This window comes from Cavenderia fasciculata, assembly GCF_000203815.1.
Source record: "Cavenderia fasciculata unplaced genomic scaffold Scf_ET2XIPL01COFD4-5, whole genome shotgun sequence".
Taxonomy (NCBI): domain Eukaryota; phylum Evosea; class Eumycetozoa; order Acytosteliales; family Cavenderiaceae; genus Cavenderia; species Cavenderia fasciculata.
In genome coordinates this window covers 1,019,359-1,034,961 of record NW_004457695.1, presented here as the reverse complement: position 1 = coordinate 1,034,961, position 15,603 = coordinate 1,019,359, and the positions used below count along the sequence as shown (strand labels likewise).

General features: G+C 33.7%; 9 protein-coding genes across 9 annotated transcripts; 5 read left to right on the top strand and 4 right to left on the bottom strand.

The window, feature by feature from the left end:
* Nucleotides 1-83: 83 nt before the first annotated feature.
* Nucleotides 84-2,778, top strand: DFA_07990 (uncharacterized protein; the record flags this gene model as incomplete). Its single annotated transcript, XM_004355440.1, has 5 exons — nucleotides 84-90; nucleotides 132-1,349; nucleotides 1,461-1,524; nucleotides 1,758-1,969; nucleotides 2,081-2,778. 5 exons carry the CDS (start codon nucleotides 84-86, stop codon nucleotides 2,776-2,778), a joined length of 2,199 nt encoding a protein of 732 aa, XP_004355493.1.
* Nucleotides 2,779-3,165: 387 nt separating this feature from the next.
* DFA_07989 (uncharacterized protein) lies at nucleotides 3,166-4,809 on the top strand (the record flags this gene model as incomplete). The annotated part of the gene is made up of 5 exons (XM_004355439.1): nucleotides 3,166-3,402; nucleotides 3,497-3,666; nucleotides 3,736-4,297; nucleotides 4,363-4,418; nucleotides 4,536-4,809. The coding sequence occupies 5 exons, from the start codon at nucleotides 3,166-3,168 to the stop codon at nucleotides 4,807-4,809; spliced, it is 1,299 nt and encodes a 432-aa protein (XP_004355492.1).
* Nucleotides 4,810-5,378: 569 nt separating this feature from the next.
* DFA_07988 (uncharacterized protein) lies at nucleotides 5,379-7,106 on the top strand (the record flags this gene model as incomplete). Its single annotated transcript, XM_004355438.1, has 2 exons — nucleotides 5,379-5,638; nucleotides 5,741-7,106. The coding sequence occupies 2 exons, from the start codon at nucleotides 5,379-5,381 to the stop codon at nucleotides 7,104-7,106; spliced, it is 1,626 nt and encodes a 541-aa protein (XP_004355491.1).
* A 195-nt stretch (nucleotides 7,107-7,301) lies between these two features.
* On the bottom strand, nucleotides 7,302-7,916 carry DFA_07987 (uncharacterized protein; the record flags this gene model as incomplete). Its single annotated transcript, XM_004355437.1, has 1 exon — nucleotides 7,302-7,916. The coding sequence occupies one exon, from the start codon at nucleotides 7,914-7,916 to the stop codon at nucleotides 7,302-7,304; it is 615 nt and encodes a 204-aa protein (XP_004355490.1).
* A 637-nt stretch (nucleotides 7,917-8,553) lies between these two features.
* Nucleotides 8,554-8,968, bottom strand: DFA_07986 (uncharacterized protein; the record flags this gene model as incomplete). The annotated part of the gene is made up of 2 exons (XM_004355436.1): nucleotides 8,554-8,696; nucleotides 8,767-8,968. 2 exons carry the CDS (start codon nucleotides 8,966-8,968, stop codon nucleotides 8,554-8,556), a joined length of 345 nt encoding a protein of 114 aa, XP_004355489.1.
* Nucleotides 8,969-9,365: 397 nt separating this feature from the next.
* Nucleotides 9,366-11,385, bottom strand: DFA_07985 (uncharacterized protein; the record flags this gene model as incomplete). Its single annotated transcript, XM_004355435.1, has 3 exons — nucleotides 9,366-9,838; nucleotides 9,933-10,048; nucleotides 10,682-11,385. 3 exons carry the CDS (start codon nucleotides 11,383-11,385, stop codon nucleotides 9,366-9,368), a joined length of 1,293 nt encoding a protein of 430 aa, XP_004355488.1.
* A 237-nt stretch (nucleotides 11,386-11,622) lies between these two features.
* Nucleotides 11,623-13,086, top strand: DFA_07984 (protein phosphatase 2C-related protein; the record flags this gene model as incomplete). Its single annotated transcript, XM_004355434.1, has 1 exon — nucleotides 11,623-13,086. One exon carries the CDS (start codon nucleotides 11,623-11,625, stop codon nucleotides 13,084-13,086), a length of 1,464 nt encoding a protein of 487 aa, XP_004355487.1.
* Nucleotides 13,087-13,521: 435 nt separating this feature from the next.
* On the bottom strand, nucleotides 13,522-13,854 carry DFA_07983 (uncharacterized protein; the record flags this gene model as incomplete). The annotated part of the gene is made up of 1 exon (XM_004355433.1): nucleotides 13,522-13,854. The coding sequence occupies one exon, from the start codon at nucleotides 13,852-13,854 to the stop codon at nucleotides 13,522-13,524; it is 333 nt and encodes a 110-aa protein (XP_004355486.1).
* Nucleotides 13,855-15,045: 1,191 nt separating this feature from the next.
* Nucleotides 15,046-15,579, top strand: DFA_07982 (uncharacterized protein; the record flags this gene model as incomplete). Its single annotated transcript, XM_004355432.1, has 1 exon — nucleotides 15,046-15,579. The coding sequence occupies one exon, from the start codon at nucleotides 15,046-15,048 to the stop codon at nucleotides 15,577-15,579; it is 534 nt and encodes a 177-aa protein (XP_004355485.1).
* Between the last annotated feature and the right edge of the window lie 24 nt (nucleotides 15,580-15,603).

Genomic DNA, 15,603 nt, shown 5'->3' with positions numbered 1-15,603 from the left:
TGAGTGAAACAAAACATTAAATACTCATAACTGGCATCAAGCTGATGCCCTCTTCAACCATACAATGTATTGATATCGAAAAAATGGTAAGTAAGTATACTATGAGCTCATATTAACTTTTGTTCATTTAGGACCATTTAATCATATTAATATGTTTTTAATCAATTTAGTGGAAGCATCACGTCCATTCACCGCCTTTTCTTTCGAAGGTATACAGTACATGTACAATCGTGCGTGCTTTGGTTTGAAAAATGCACCCGCAGTATTCAACAGATGGTTTAGTTCCATCCTTATGAAAGCTATAGAACGACAATACTACGAAAGATTCGTCGACGATCTCAATATTCATACAATGAAAAAGGACATCAATCTCCATGTCAAATTGTTACATAAGACTTTAACCGCGATGAGAGAGAATTATGTTTATGCAAATGCCTCTAAAATGCATTGGTTCGTCGAGCAGATTCCGTTTGGGGGATCACTGATTAGTCACAAAGCTATCAGGCCATTGTATGACATAGCTCAAGCCGTCCTAACTATGCCTCCTCCTCAAACCATAAGCGAGATGAGAAGCTTTCTGGGTAGCATCAACTTTTATCGTCATTTTCTGGGTCATGTTGGTCCTCAAATTCACCGTCTGTCGGAATTTACTAAAGGTAAAGTGAAGAAGATAAAGTTGTCACCAACGGATATCAAGGATTTTGATGACATAAAGAATGCACTCTGCGCTGATACGGTATTGATGAATCCTCATTATGACCGTCCTTTTCATGTCTATACTGATGCGTCGGACGTAGGCAGCGGTCTAATGATTGCACAAGAAGACGATAACAAGCGTCTTCGACCAATCCTTTTCGATAGCAGGAAGTTCGACTCTGCGCAGAAGAACTATGATACGAAGGATAGAGAGTTGTTGGCAGTGGTTCATGCAGTCGAAAAGTATGACTATCTACTTAGATCTCGTCCTTTCATATTGTACACCGATCACAAGAACATGGTTCATTTTAGACTATATCAAGACTCTGGTAATAGTCGTCACGTTCGATGGGGTGATCTTTTATCCCGTTATAACTATTCAACTCAATTTATTGAGGGCGAAAAGAATTGTATGGCGGACTATCTCTCAAGAACTCCTTCATTTTACAATCCGTGGTCTGGTAATTTGTTAAATGAAATCATCAAAAGTTACACTTTATCGCAAGATGTATCAACATCGAACTGGTTTTCAAAGATGAAGATTAGAGAAGATGTGGTACACATTGACAACGTCTATTACTGGATTCACAATGATACCAAGCGTGCAGTGGTTCTCAACAAGGATCACATCAAACTATTAAATTGGTTGTTTGGTATCTTGAGGTCAAGAACTTCTGCTCGAAATGGTTGAAGCTTTTGATACAATCAAAAACTAATCAACAATTATAACAATAATAACAATTTTCTTTAATTTAAACTATTAGGTTTATCTCTCGAATCTTTAATCAATGGAAAAGTATTTGCAAGAGATATCATCAATTCATTCGAGTTTGGGATTGTTACCTTTGAAATGAATTAAGGGGAAACTCCTAAACTCGAATGAATTGATGATCCATCATCTTGTCTTGTTGTTCGTGCAAGTTGTCTATCCCTTACATCTTTTCTCAAAGTATGAAACCAATCATTCTATCTATCCCAATAGTTTAAAAAAAAAAGGGGCAAAAAGTTGATTGACCACGTAGGCAGAGAATCGGAGGAAATGGAAATATCTTTGTCCACAGATGTTCACCCTCTCTCTCACTCGCTTCATTGTCATACACCCATTCAACAACAGATAATTTAATAAAACTATCTCTATCTACAAGTAGTAAAAAAGAAGAGAGAGAGATGACAACTTCATCAAAAGTTGGAGGATGTTATTTCTCTAAAATAGTGATTATAGAATTTATAGCAGTGTGTGTAGTAGCGGTCTTGTTTACGATATCAGCCATGAGTATGGTAAATGATGTAAACAATAATAATAATAACTGATTTAGATACTTATCCCTTAATTTTCACATTCACTTTTAATATTATTTTTTTTGTTGTTGTACCTTACCTATAGGTTATTGGTATCAAACAGAATCAACTATAACATTGTATTGTAGAGGACAATATACTAATCCAAACTATAACCAAACCATCTATTTAAAGACCAACTATCTTTTGGAAGATTATGAAGTGACAGAAGATGAGGTAGGGTCTTGGGCAGGAGCAGGTGTTACCAACTGTGGATACTCTCAACAGGATCTACCATTCGAACCACAACAATACAACATGACCAGTGGTGATGGCAATTGCTTGTTTTTCAATGCTATTGCCTATCTCATTTACTCTGTTACACCGTCCAAGATGATTGAATTGACCAGATTCCTATCGGCCATGATGTGGATATCAGCATCACTCGGCGGTGTTGCCATCATCTTTATCTCTATCTATAAATGCTTTGCCAAGAACAAAAAGAATCATTCGGTACCAATGACTATTTTCTGGGCTCTTGTATTTGTATTTCCTCTGATGACCATCTTTTCATTTATAGACTTTCAAAAGGATGTTGAGAATCCTCAATTCATCTTTATGTCTGGTTCTATTAGTTGTACTTTTACATCTGCCATTGTTACATCTACCTCTTACATGGCTGGTTTTATCATGGCAATCACCACTCTCTTTCCTTCATTTGGTTTCTTTGTATTTAGATTAACTAGAAAATTAAAAAAGTTGTCTAAAAATAATAAGAAATCATCTTATTCTATCATTCAATAAAATAGTAGTTATTATTATTATTCAAAGATAAAAAAAAAAAGAAAGAGAAGTAAAACAAAATATTTTTAATTTAATTTTTGGCCGCATCTGCAGCGAGCAAACATTCGCATTACACTATAGTTTTATTTTTTATCAATAGTAATATAATAATATTACATATTATATATATTATAATATACACACATTTAATAGTATTATCTACATACATTAATCAATTCAATCAACCAACCAATCACTTGTGAATCAACGTCGTCGGGTGACTACGAACAGGGTCAACTCTCTTTAATTACTTTAACTTTAACTTTACATACATTCATTCATTCAATCAATCAATCAATCAATCAATAGTAAATAGTCATAGTTTGTAGTAGAGTATCTAGAGAGAGAATGAGTATAAAGGATGAAGATGACTTTTTAGTAGAGTTGGTCAAAGCCTTTTCATTGCATACATCTATTTGTCATGACAATATGGTGCCTGCTAGACACAAGGAAGAAAAGTTTATTAGTGATTTCATAAGTGGTTGTATAAAGACTAATCAAGGAAGTGCTCTTTATGTATCTGGACAACCAGGTACTGGTAAAACATTAACTGCTTTAAATAGAATAAACTCTATTCCTAAAAGGGTATGTATAATATATTGTGGATACATATTTAATTATCTGTTTCCCCTCTACTACTTTGCTAACTTTTTAATTATTTATTTATTTTTTTTCCAAGAAATGTACAACTTTATTTTTCAATTGTATGGGAATGCAAGACCCAGCAAACATATATACAGAATTACATAATACACTATGTAAACCAAAAAAAAAGAAAACACCTGGACAAAGTGAAATGGTATCCAAAATTCAACAAACAATTTGTGATCCAGAAGAATCAAAAATGTTGTAAGTAACAAAACAAACAAAACAAATAGATTTGATATATTAATTTAATTTATTTTTAATTTTTTGAAGTTGTGTAATTTTAGATGAAGTAGATTCATTAATTTCAAGACATAATACAGTAATATATAAATTATTTGAATGGCCATTTGAAGAGGATTCAAAATTAATATTGATTGGAATAGCCAACGACTTGGACTTGTTGGAGAAATCAATGCCAAGATTATCAAAGAAACAAAAGAAACCTGCACATTTAAATTTTGAAGCTTACAAGTCGGATCAGATCTATCAAATTCTAAAAAACAGAATAGAAAGTGTAACAGACGACTATGAAGATGCCTTTCAAGATGAAGCATTACAATTTATTGCAAAGAGAATAGAAAAGAGACGTGGTGATATTAGATTGGCATTGGAGATTTGTAGAACTGCATTGGAACAAAAAAGAATAGAATTTAGAGAAGATCCATCAAAACTACCAGAAAGTGGTAGTATCTGTACTTTGGATGATGTATCAAAGATTATGGATTCCTATTTTGATAATTCATTTCCTGATACTATTATTCAATTACCTCTTCATTCTCAACTTTTATTAATTTCTTTATTATCATGTCCTTTGGAAATGATTTTTACTATTGTATGTCAAAAAAAAAAGAAAAAAAAAAAAGTAAAATAGTCATTATTAATCATATAAATTTATAGTTACACCAAAATTATATATCAAATTGTAAATCGATTAATATCAAACCAGTAAATAAGTAAGTCTAAAAGTAGAAATGAACTTAAAACAAATATTATTTTTTTTGGAAAGAAAATAGACGAAAACACCATCAATCAAAAACTCTTATTGACATTTTTCATATGGATTTAAATAGGAACGAATTTTTCGATGTTTTTAGTTCAGTATCATCATGTGGATTAGTTAATATCCAAGACGTTAACAAAGAAGAAACAAAAAGGAAAGTCTCTTTAGTTTGTGGTGTTTCTGATGTTGTCAATACACTCTTTAGAAATCGTCTTTTACAACCTCTTGTTGAAGGTTTTAAAAAGGATGATAGTGATGACGACGATGATGATGATGATATTTCATTAGATGATCAAGACCAGGACAAAGACGAATCTACGCAAATGGAAGAAGATGACAAATAGTAACAAAAAAAAAAAAAACAACTTTTTTGATTATTGACAACTTATCATAAATAATAATATTATTATTTAAATTTTAAAATCCATCTTTATATTTTTTCCAGAAGAATGGTAATGGCCCCTAGAGTGTACATAAAAAAAAAATAATAATAAAATAATTAATACATTTCCAGTCAATTTATCAAAAAATCATATGGACACTCCCAGTCCTACCAAAAACAACCTATGAGGTATAGTTGATAACGTTGTCTTTTAAAGTTTGAATACCATCACAGTCAGTGATGATCTCATCTCATCTATAGTTTAACAAACTTGTGATCTAGAGTCATAATAATAAAGATATGAGATATTTATACAAACGTGTCGGTTTATAAAAATCTAAAATTGGACAAACAAGAAACAAGTGAGAACTCTAATGAGACAGATTTTTATTTTCTTTTTTTTTACTGACTTATCTGATAATTTGCAATTAATGTTCTTGAGACAATAAAGTTTAAGAAGCAGTCAACAATCATTATTATTATTATCAACTAGATAATACACATAAATACATATATCTATCTATCTATAGAATGAGATTCAAAATTACATGGAAGGACAATAAGCTTGTATTACCATCTGGTAATGTTGACGACAAGGTTAGTCGTTTACTCAAAGACATTGCAACACGTTTTGCTCCATACAACTCTTCCAGTGAAGACCTCATATTTTCAGAGTTGCGTACATCTGATGGTTTCTTTATCTCACCACATGCTGCTATTGGAGATATCCTCAAAGACGATGATTACCTCGTAGCTGTAGATTTTGATTCATGGAAGGCTGAACAATACAAGTATGCGAATTTACAAATGACTCTATCTATCTACTATTTATTGTTACTAATACTTCTTTTTCTCTCTTCTTTCTTTCTTTCTTAATTTTCTTTTTCTTTTAGATTATGTAAGACATTATTTGAATCTGTAAATGTTGTAAATTATGAAAATGATGAAACTTTATCTGTTGGAGTTGGATCAAATACTCGTAACAATTTGTATATTGCAGTCAACAAGGGCAAGGAATTGATCAGACTCGAATTGTTTGACTATTCTGATTTGTCTGCATTTGTCAAGGACGGCAAGCAATTGGTCGCACTCTATGAAAAGGGTGTCAACTATGCCAAGGTATACTTTGTCGTTGCCAACTCGGTCGTCCAACAAGTTGAAGTTGAGATCAAGGTCGAGTCGGCCGGTCGTCCAGAGATCAAGTTGATCGGTCTCAAGACTGCCAACAAAAAGATTGAAAAGGGTGATGTCACTTTGGTTCAAACTGCCTATGACACTACCGTCGAAGAGAATGTTGTATTCCCCGAGTTGGTCAAGGCCGGTGAATCGTTCCCAGACTATGACTTGGACTATACCACCACCGACGGTGGTAATGGTGGTGCCCCAGAATCATACTTTAACGTCACCTCTCCAAGCGGTATCCGTTTCGAACAGGTCGATGTCATCCGTACCGAACACGGTTGGTACCAAAACAACGCAACCTCTAACTTTTACTACACCGACTTGCAAATCACCAACACCACCGAGTCCAAGGTCACCCTCACCAAGGTGTCTGCCGAGTACAAGGACAAGGAAGGTACCTGGCAACCAGTACCAGCCTACTTTGGTGTCAAGAATGGTGTCTACAACTACAACTGGCGTTGGGAGGCTGTTCCAATCCCAATCGATGCCCGTGACACTTTCAAGTTGTCCATCAACACCAAGATCTCTTTGCCATACCGTTTCGCCGACAAGATGCGTCGTTCCTCTCGTCATTTACCAGATCCACTCGAGATCCGTATCGTAGTTGTCGACGACAAGCAAAACAGCATCTCTTTGCCAGCCGTCTACCGTAACAAGACCGAATACCCAGTTCTCGCCACCCTCAAGTGGAGACAAAAGTATGTGGGCGAAAGCGACCCAGTCGTCTACTTCCAAAGTGTCGACAATATCCACTCAGAGGCTCGTGGTTGGGTTACCGTTGTCAAGAAGCTCGACAACTACAAACAAATCAACGTTGTCCTCTCTTGCAACTTTAATGGAAGCACCACCTACTATTTCGACCAAAGAGTACTCAACCAACTCGCTTACAAGGCCAAAAAGGAAGGTATCTCCAAGTACCCAGTCAAAAACTACTCTGCCAAGAATGAAGATTTCGAACTCCAAACCTTTGCCATTGTCAATCTCGACAAGGTCAAAACTACTGGTTTCTGTTTTGAATTAACTTCTCAATCTGGTGGTTCTTCAACTGGTTATTTCGTTATGCCATCTTTAAATTAAAATGAAACTCAAAGTAAAAGTAAATTCATTTGTGTAAATATTTTACATGTATACAAAATTAAATAATTAAATAAATAAATAATAATAATTCAAACTAAATTAATTGATATTGTTGAAATATTTATATATATATATGGATTTTAGATTTTAACTAAATTAATAATAAATATTTATTTATTTAATTAATTATTTAGTTTAATTTGAGACATTTCCCTCGACAAAGGAATTCGAGTTGTCATCATAAAAGACAGATTTTGAGGTATCAGAGGTATAGGTAAGGGTGAGAGATTGACTGGTAATGGAAGAGATGACTGAACCATTGTTGAATGACGCAGCTACATAGACTGATAGTGTTACTATTGGTGTGTATTCAGCTGATTGGTTGTTTAGAACTGTTGTGGCATTTAGCTCGCTGTCTACTTGTACACCGTTGATAAGTGCTGATTGAGTGAGACCAAAGGTAAGTGGTTCACCATAGTTGTTGACTAGACCGTATGATTTGACAGATACACCATTGGCTTGATCAAAGAAACCGGCACTGTTGAATGGATATTGGTGTGTCTTGCTGGCTGACTTTAGTGTAGAGATACGACTGATGGTTGCACCGTTTTGGATCTGAGTGTTACTTGAGTAGAGTCCATATTCCTCTTTCCAATCTAAACTATTGGACAAGAATGGTTTGAAGGTAACCCAAACAACATTGGATACTTGACCATTGACAGACTTGACAACACATACTTTTTGTTGTGATGAATGAAGTGCTGCAAGACCTGCTTGTGTGAATGAGAATTTAAGTGAATAGTTGGACATTTTTAAAGTTGAAGTTTAAGTTGATTTGTTTTAGTTTAACAAGTTGAATTAACAGGTAGTATTGATTATTATTATTATTATTTGATTTGATTTGATGATATGAAATAGGTATTGTTTGACCTCTATTTATACTTGAGGCTGACCTTTGATAGACTTGGCCTTCAACAGTCGACTCAGACACCAAACCGATTCCCAACCCGATTGTGATAGGTCTCATTTCTAAACGATCTTGACAAAACCCATTCGATTGGGTATATTGTTGGGTATTTACATCGTTGTGTTGTTGGTTGCTTGTCACGTTGAAACCACTCCGATCTGTTCGCAATACTGTTTTGTGCGGGGTGCACGAAGATCACTAAAAAATGATATTGTTTTTTGAAATTGGGTTAATTAATTTCTTTTTTAGAATACGAACCTCGTATTGCTCCTAATATACAATTTAATTCTAATTAATAATATATCCATTTTAAAGATATTATTTTTAAAGAAATGATCGATTGAGAAAATTGGAGGGAAAAATACTAGTATTGATGAAATTTTTTATTTTTTATTGATTTATTTATTTATTTATTATACAATCAAGATAAATCTTTTTGATTGAATGTACAGGGGAAATATCTTTTTTATCTATATATATTTAGAAGAATTCTTCCTTGATAACCAAACCATCCTTCCATTCTTGAAGAGCCCATTGAGTCTTTTGAACCTTGTGACCACCATATGTAAAGTCCATATACATTTCATAGGCACTATTGTTACCATCGACAAGAACCTTTAATACTTTTATGAAAGAAGAATATTAGAATATTGGTAAAATGAATAGGATTGTTTTGTGAATAATTTAATATACCTTTAGCTTCATGGATAGTTGCATTATTGACAAAACCTTCTTCAGCCTTTCTATTGGCATCCTTTCCGATACGATTGGTTGAATCCCCCTTTTCAAACATCACAATGTCTGCATGATAATACTTTTCAAAGACTTCAAGAATCTTGTGTTCTTGAATACCCTTGATGATAGCTTCCAAGTTTGTTCTGATATTTGATGACATTTTTAATAGTTGTAGTAGTAGTTGATTTAAATAATTATTTGTTTGTTGTTTGTTTAATTGTATTGTTTTGAATTTGATGATATTAAAATGATGAATTTTCATTGCTATTTATATTGAATTGAAATTGATTCTGAGAATGAGTAGTCTTGGCTCGTATCGCTCATACATGGAAATCCAAAAAGTAACGTGCTTATTCTTGAAGCGCGGTTCCAGACGAAAATTCAGACACTAGGTTTTTTTGAAAAATCTGCAACCCCGAAATCTTCTGAGCATTCCGGATTCAGGAATACAAAAAAAAGGTAGATCTACCTCTTCTTACACAATTGTTTGTATAGGAGTAATGATGATTAATTTATTGATTATTATTAAATATTATAATATATTTATTTATTTTGATTTAGTTTGGAAGATTTCCCTCGACAAAGGAATTCGAGTTGTCATCATAAAAGACAGCCTTTGTGGTATCAGAGGTATAGGTAAGGGTGAGAGATTGACTGGTAATGGAAGAGATGACTGAACCATTGTTTTGTTGTGATTGAACAAAGACAGAGAGTGTGACAATTGGAGTGTATTCAGCGGTTTGGTTTCCAAGGACGGTGGTGGCATTTAATTCAGAGTCGACTTGGACACCGTTGATAAGAGCTGATTGGGTGAGACCAAAGGTCAATGGTTCGCCATAGTTGTTGACAAGACCGTATGAAGTGACAGAGACAGAGTCGGCTTGGTCAAAGAAACCAGAGCTGTTGAATGGGTATTGGTGTCCCTTGGCAGCGGCCTTCAAGGTAGAAAGACGGCTAATAGTGGCACCGTTTTGGATTTGAGTGCTACTTGCGTAGAGTCCATACTCCTCTTTCCACGAGATTTGATTTTCTAATGTAAAAAGTAATAAATAGATTAATTAAAAAAAGTTGGATTTATAGTTTTATTTAATTATCTTTTTTTTTGAGTATAAATTTATACATACGAGCAAATGGCTTAAAGGTTACCCAAACAACATTGGAGACTTGACCGTTTACAGATTTAACTACACAGACTTTTTCTTGGGCTGAGGCGATAGCAGCCAAACCAGCCTGAGTGAAACTAAAATTGAGAGAATATGAAGTCATTTTAATTGATTGTAGTAATAAAGATTATTATTATTATTATATGTTTGTTTGATTGTTTGATTGATTGATTGATTGAATGATTTAAAAAGTGTTGTGGACCACAAGTATTTATATGTTTGTATTTTGGAATTGTCATTAAATTAATATTATTATTATTATTATTATTGGGATATTATTATTATCATATTGTTAAACCTTTGTGTGTGTGGCACATCTGCAGAGGTCGGTCGGTAGTGGGAAGGGTTTTTGATCGGGATACCGATCGTTACTTGAGTGAAAAATGGGTTTTTTGATTGACACGGTGTCGACTCGCGCGAAAATAATCAATTTGGTGGAGTCACTCACGTGACCACAACCTGAACTTAGTGAAATGATCATCGTTAGACCATTCAGCTAATTGATCGTTGACAATCTAGATTAGACTTGGTTGTTATTCACTGTCAATAACAACTTTATGTGGTTGATTGATTGATTGCAGATCGACGACTTGTTCAAAGCGAGCGAGCACACATGCACACTGTGATGCTAAACATCCTTCCTTTACTTTTGCAACTTAAATTTATTGACAAGAGCATTCCAGTGGTCGGGTAAATTGATTCTAATATACTCTTCAATCTTTGCTCTTTGCTTTTTCATGTTTGTGTCACCTTGGTTGACACCAAGTAATTTTGCCAATAGTAGTACCTTGTTATTGGCATCTTTATGCGCCGATTGCTTTTCTGAATCGGTGGCAGTTAGAGGTACCTCTACCAACAACTCCAACTCACCGACTTGATAATCGTTCAACGATCCCTCGGTTTGATCAAACACCACTGTAAAAGTATCCAACTCGATTGTCAAAAGATAGCTGGTTCTTATCGTCTTTATCGTCGCATACTCTTTCATCCCACTATCCTCTAATCTTTTCTTTAATATTTCATCTGGAGTAGAAGTAGATGAAGAAGTAAAAGTAGAGGAAGAAGAAGAAGAAGAAGAAGATAAATATTTCAAGTTTACTAAAACATTTAATATTTCTTTTGGATCTTCAATCTCTTGATATGTTGATAGATTTGAATTATAGTCGTTATTATTATTATTATTATTATTATTATTATTTATATCTTGTAGTTGGGTTGGTGGTATCTTTAATTCCCATCGATTATCACGTTGACGTAACCATATATTGCTCAAAGACAGACTGTAGAGTGTTGGATGATCCCAATACTTGTCAACAAATGTCTTTTCACCTCCAAATGATGTACATCTCTCTATGATTGATTGTTTAATCTCTTCATTGAATGAAAACTTTATTTCTACTTCTACTATTGACATTATATTAGTATTATTATTATTACGATTAGTCATAGCTAGCTATTATAATATTAATAAAAGAAAGGAAAGAGTAAATTAAATTAAATTTGTGGTACCTTTTTTTTCTTTTTTAATAATCATATCTTTGCAACCATTTTGCTTTTGTGTTTCAAAGTAGTTAGTTATACACAAAAGAAGATAATATAAAAGAGATATCACACAAAAGAGAGATAGATAGAGAGAGATTGAGAGAAAGGAATGGATTCTCCACCTCATCTTCAAAGACAACATAGTCTTGGTGGTTTGGTAGACTCTGCATCTGGTGGTAGATCGGCGACAGCTGCTGCATCGGCAACAACATCGACAACAACTGTACCGTTTATGATGACACGGTCAAATACAACTATCGTTCCATTATCACCTAGTGGTAGTCATCATCATCATCAAAGTGGAATGACAACGACTACGACTACACCTACACCACTATTACACTCAAATACTACACATCTATCATCATTAATGGTACCAAACAACAATAACAATAACAATAGTAATAATACAAATTTAAATGGAACATCACCAACTACAAGTAAATTGACCAGTAGTATAATAAGTGGCAATCAACATCAACAACAACAACAAAATACATCAGTCATCAATATCGATACTACAATGACAAACGATCCATCAACTGTTTATCTAACTATAAATGGTCGACCTTCTATCAAACTAACTTTCACATTAAATGGTGGCATCAGTACCACCGCCAACAATAATAATAATAATACTACAACAAATACAAATACAAATAATATAAATAATAATAATAATAATAATCAAAATAATATAAATAATATAATTAATTTACTAATAGAGTCAGCAGATCAAAACAATCAAAATAGTATAGTTGGAAATGTAATTAATAATACGAGGAAATATTATTTCAAAGGATTGATCAATTCAATTGGCAAACAACCCAATATGTGTGAAGATTCCTACTTTTTGTCGGCAGATTATACGGCGGTTGGTGTCGCCGATGGTGTTGGGAGTTGGCGTTCGGTGGGTGTCGATCCGGGCGAATACTCTCGTAGTCTAATGAAAACCTCTCACAAACTAGTCAACAATTATCCATGTTTTAAACCATTCGAACTCATCGATCAATCATATACTCAATCACTCAGCACTCCTGGCTCCTCTACAATCTGTATTTTAAAACTTTTATCTTCTAAAATGTATAGTGGTCTAGTTGGTGATTCTTCCTTTGTCCTAATTAGAAAAGATAAAATTGTACATAGATCTATTGAACAAACTCATAGTATGGAAAAAGAAAAAATAGATAATAATCAAATCAAATATAAATGTATTAATATCTATCTCTTTATCTCACTTTTAGAACCAAATCATCCATTTCAATTAGGACAAGGAAGTCAAGATAAACCAACATCTGGAACTTATATGGAACATGATGTATTGGAAAACGATATAGTTGTGATTGGTACGGATGGATTTTTCGATAATATATTTGATGAGGAGATATTAGAGGCTATCAAAAAGGTGGAATCTATAGAATCCTTTTTTGGACACTTGATGGAATTGGCCAAAAAGAAATCGACTGATACCACTGTTTCAACGCCCATTGCTTCAAGAAACTCGACAAAGGGTGGAAAGATTGATGATATTACAGTTGGTTGTTTTGTAATTTCTGCTCTACAAAATAAATAACCAAAAATACATATATATATATACATGTCGGATAGGTGTAACATGAATTACCGATCAGTAATCATCATTCTTTTAGTGTTTATTTTCTTTTGTTTCATATTTTTTTCGAAATCAATCACCATCTATTAATAATTATGTTAACAAAAAGTAGAAGAAAGTGATTGATTAGTGATTAGATTAAAACTTTTTTATTACATAATTATGGAGAAGGGATTAAGTACCATCTAAGTTTTTTTTTATATAATATATATATTCCATTTCATTGAGTCACATTTGATAGTTGGTTGGTTTGGTTGGAGTAGTATGTATAGGTAAGTGTTAGACTGTGAATTAGTATAAATGGTCATAGTGAATGTTTGTTAACAACACACGATAGTGGTTAGATAATATGTATAGTTGACATGTCTTGTTTGTTATCGTCGCGTCGTGTCTTTTTCACGTACCTCCATCATCTAAAAGGAATTGACAAAGTTCGAGTGGATTTCCAGCCATTCTTGATGAACGTCTGACAACCAAGTTGTTATTATTTGCTATAGTAGTGGTGAGTGATGTCGATTGATATTTGGATTGAAATGATGGTGATGAAGTTGGTGATGAAGAAGATGAAGTAGATGGTGCAGCATTGTTAAAAAAACTGTTGCTTGTGCTATATGTCGATGATGATGATGATGATGTTGAAGATGCTGAAGATGTCTTTATACTATTTTTACAGATATTGTTTACTACTCGCTTTGTAGTGTTTCCACTCATCATAAATGATCTTATCATTCTTCTATATATGTAATGTATATAACTATAGTTATAAAGTACTTTAAAACTAATAACAAAAAAGTAGATAAATCAATAGATTGTCGCTGTCAGATGTGAATGATCACAAAAAAAAAACGAATGAACAAACTATTTTTTTTTCTATTTGTATTTAATTTTGCATACCCAGTTCAATCGTGGTATAATATTATTTACAGTCAGCTACTACTTTGGATATATATAAGGTACCCTTTAAATATCCATTTATTTCTGATCTCTCCTAAAAATAATCATAATATTAACAATAATTATTAAAATTAATCAAATAAAGTTCATTGCATAAATATAGATATTGACTAAAATAAATTATCTTTTCTCAATATCTATATTTATCTCTTTATTTATCTCTTCCTATGATCTCCATCTCATAGCTGAATTTTCAAGTACTTTTTCCCAGTTTTAAAAAATTAATTTTTTTTGAATTTTGTTTGTTGGTTGACCGCGACACACCCCAACAACACTGTTTTCTAAAGGGTGTCACGTTCATCAAAAAAATATTACAACAAAACAACACTTTTTATAAGTATGTTTAATCAAATAATATAATAGACGAGTATTTCACATCATCATCAAAAAGAACAACAACAAAACACAACAGCAGCAGATGACAAACATAAGATACCTACGACGAAAGTTGTCAATCACATGTGACAACTCTGTCTGCAGATTACATTTTCGAAAACAGTATTTTATAGCGACACTTTAGAGAGAATTCTCGGGTAGATTTGTGTCATCAACAACGCGATCAAGGATTTAGTCATCAATTATGTCTTTTAAAAAGAAATCGACGCCCACAACCCAACCCACCTCCTTTTGTTCAAAAAAAGAAAGTAGTGATCTTTTTAAACAAAAGAGAGTGCAAAGCTATCTCTCGAGTCCATCATCTTTTGAAAACCACTACGAAAACAAAACAACAAATTTGTGTGTTGTAATCCCGAAGGAGGGGATATTTCAAATGTTTTAAAATCTCCTTGGAACTTTAAAAAGGGATTTTTTTTTATTTTAATTTTTTTTGGTATCACCCAACAGCCACTGCACTGTTGGTCGTTGCACTACGCTTCCTCCCGTGCCAATGATTTAAATGATCACATTTCTTACTTATACACTACTTCATCTTCACCTTTACTTTCCTCCTCATCTTTTTATAGAAAAATGAAATTCATTTTATTCTGCTTTATTGCCTTTTTGGCCATCAACTCTGCCTATGCCAAGAACAACATCAAGTCTGTTCCAACTGACATTGGTGCCTTTGTCCTCGGTTTTGCCGAAGGTTTGGAAATCTCTTTGAATGAAAACGCCACCACCTGCATTTCACAATACGTTGCCACCCTCGACGACTTTGAAAACGGTGTATCTTTGATCTCTACCGGTTTCAAGAAGCTCTCTGTCTCTGACATTGGTGCCGGTATCACCGATCTCGGTCAAGGTCTCGAAGCCATCCCAACCATCTTCTCTACCTGTGGTGTCGAACAACTCATCCAACAAATCGAATCAATTGCTGCCCAATTGTCCTCTGGTGCTGATGGTATCATCGAAGTCATTGCCAAGGAAGTCATCAACATCATCCACAAGAAGGCCAACTTGACCACCGAATTCAAGAACTTGGTTAATGCCTGGAAGGTTCAAGACTACCAAACAGCAGGTGAAAACCTCGGTGAAGTGGTAGGCACTCTATTGGATGTCTAAATCATACCGACCATGATTGATTGA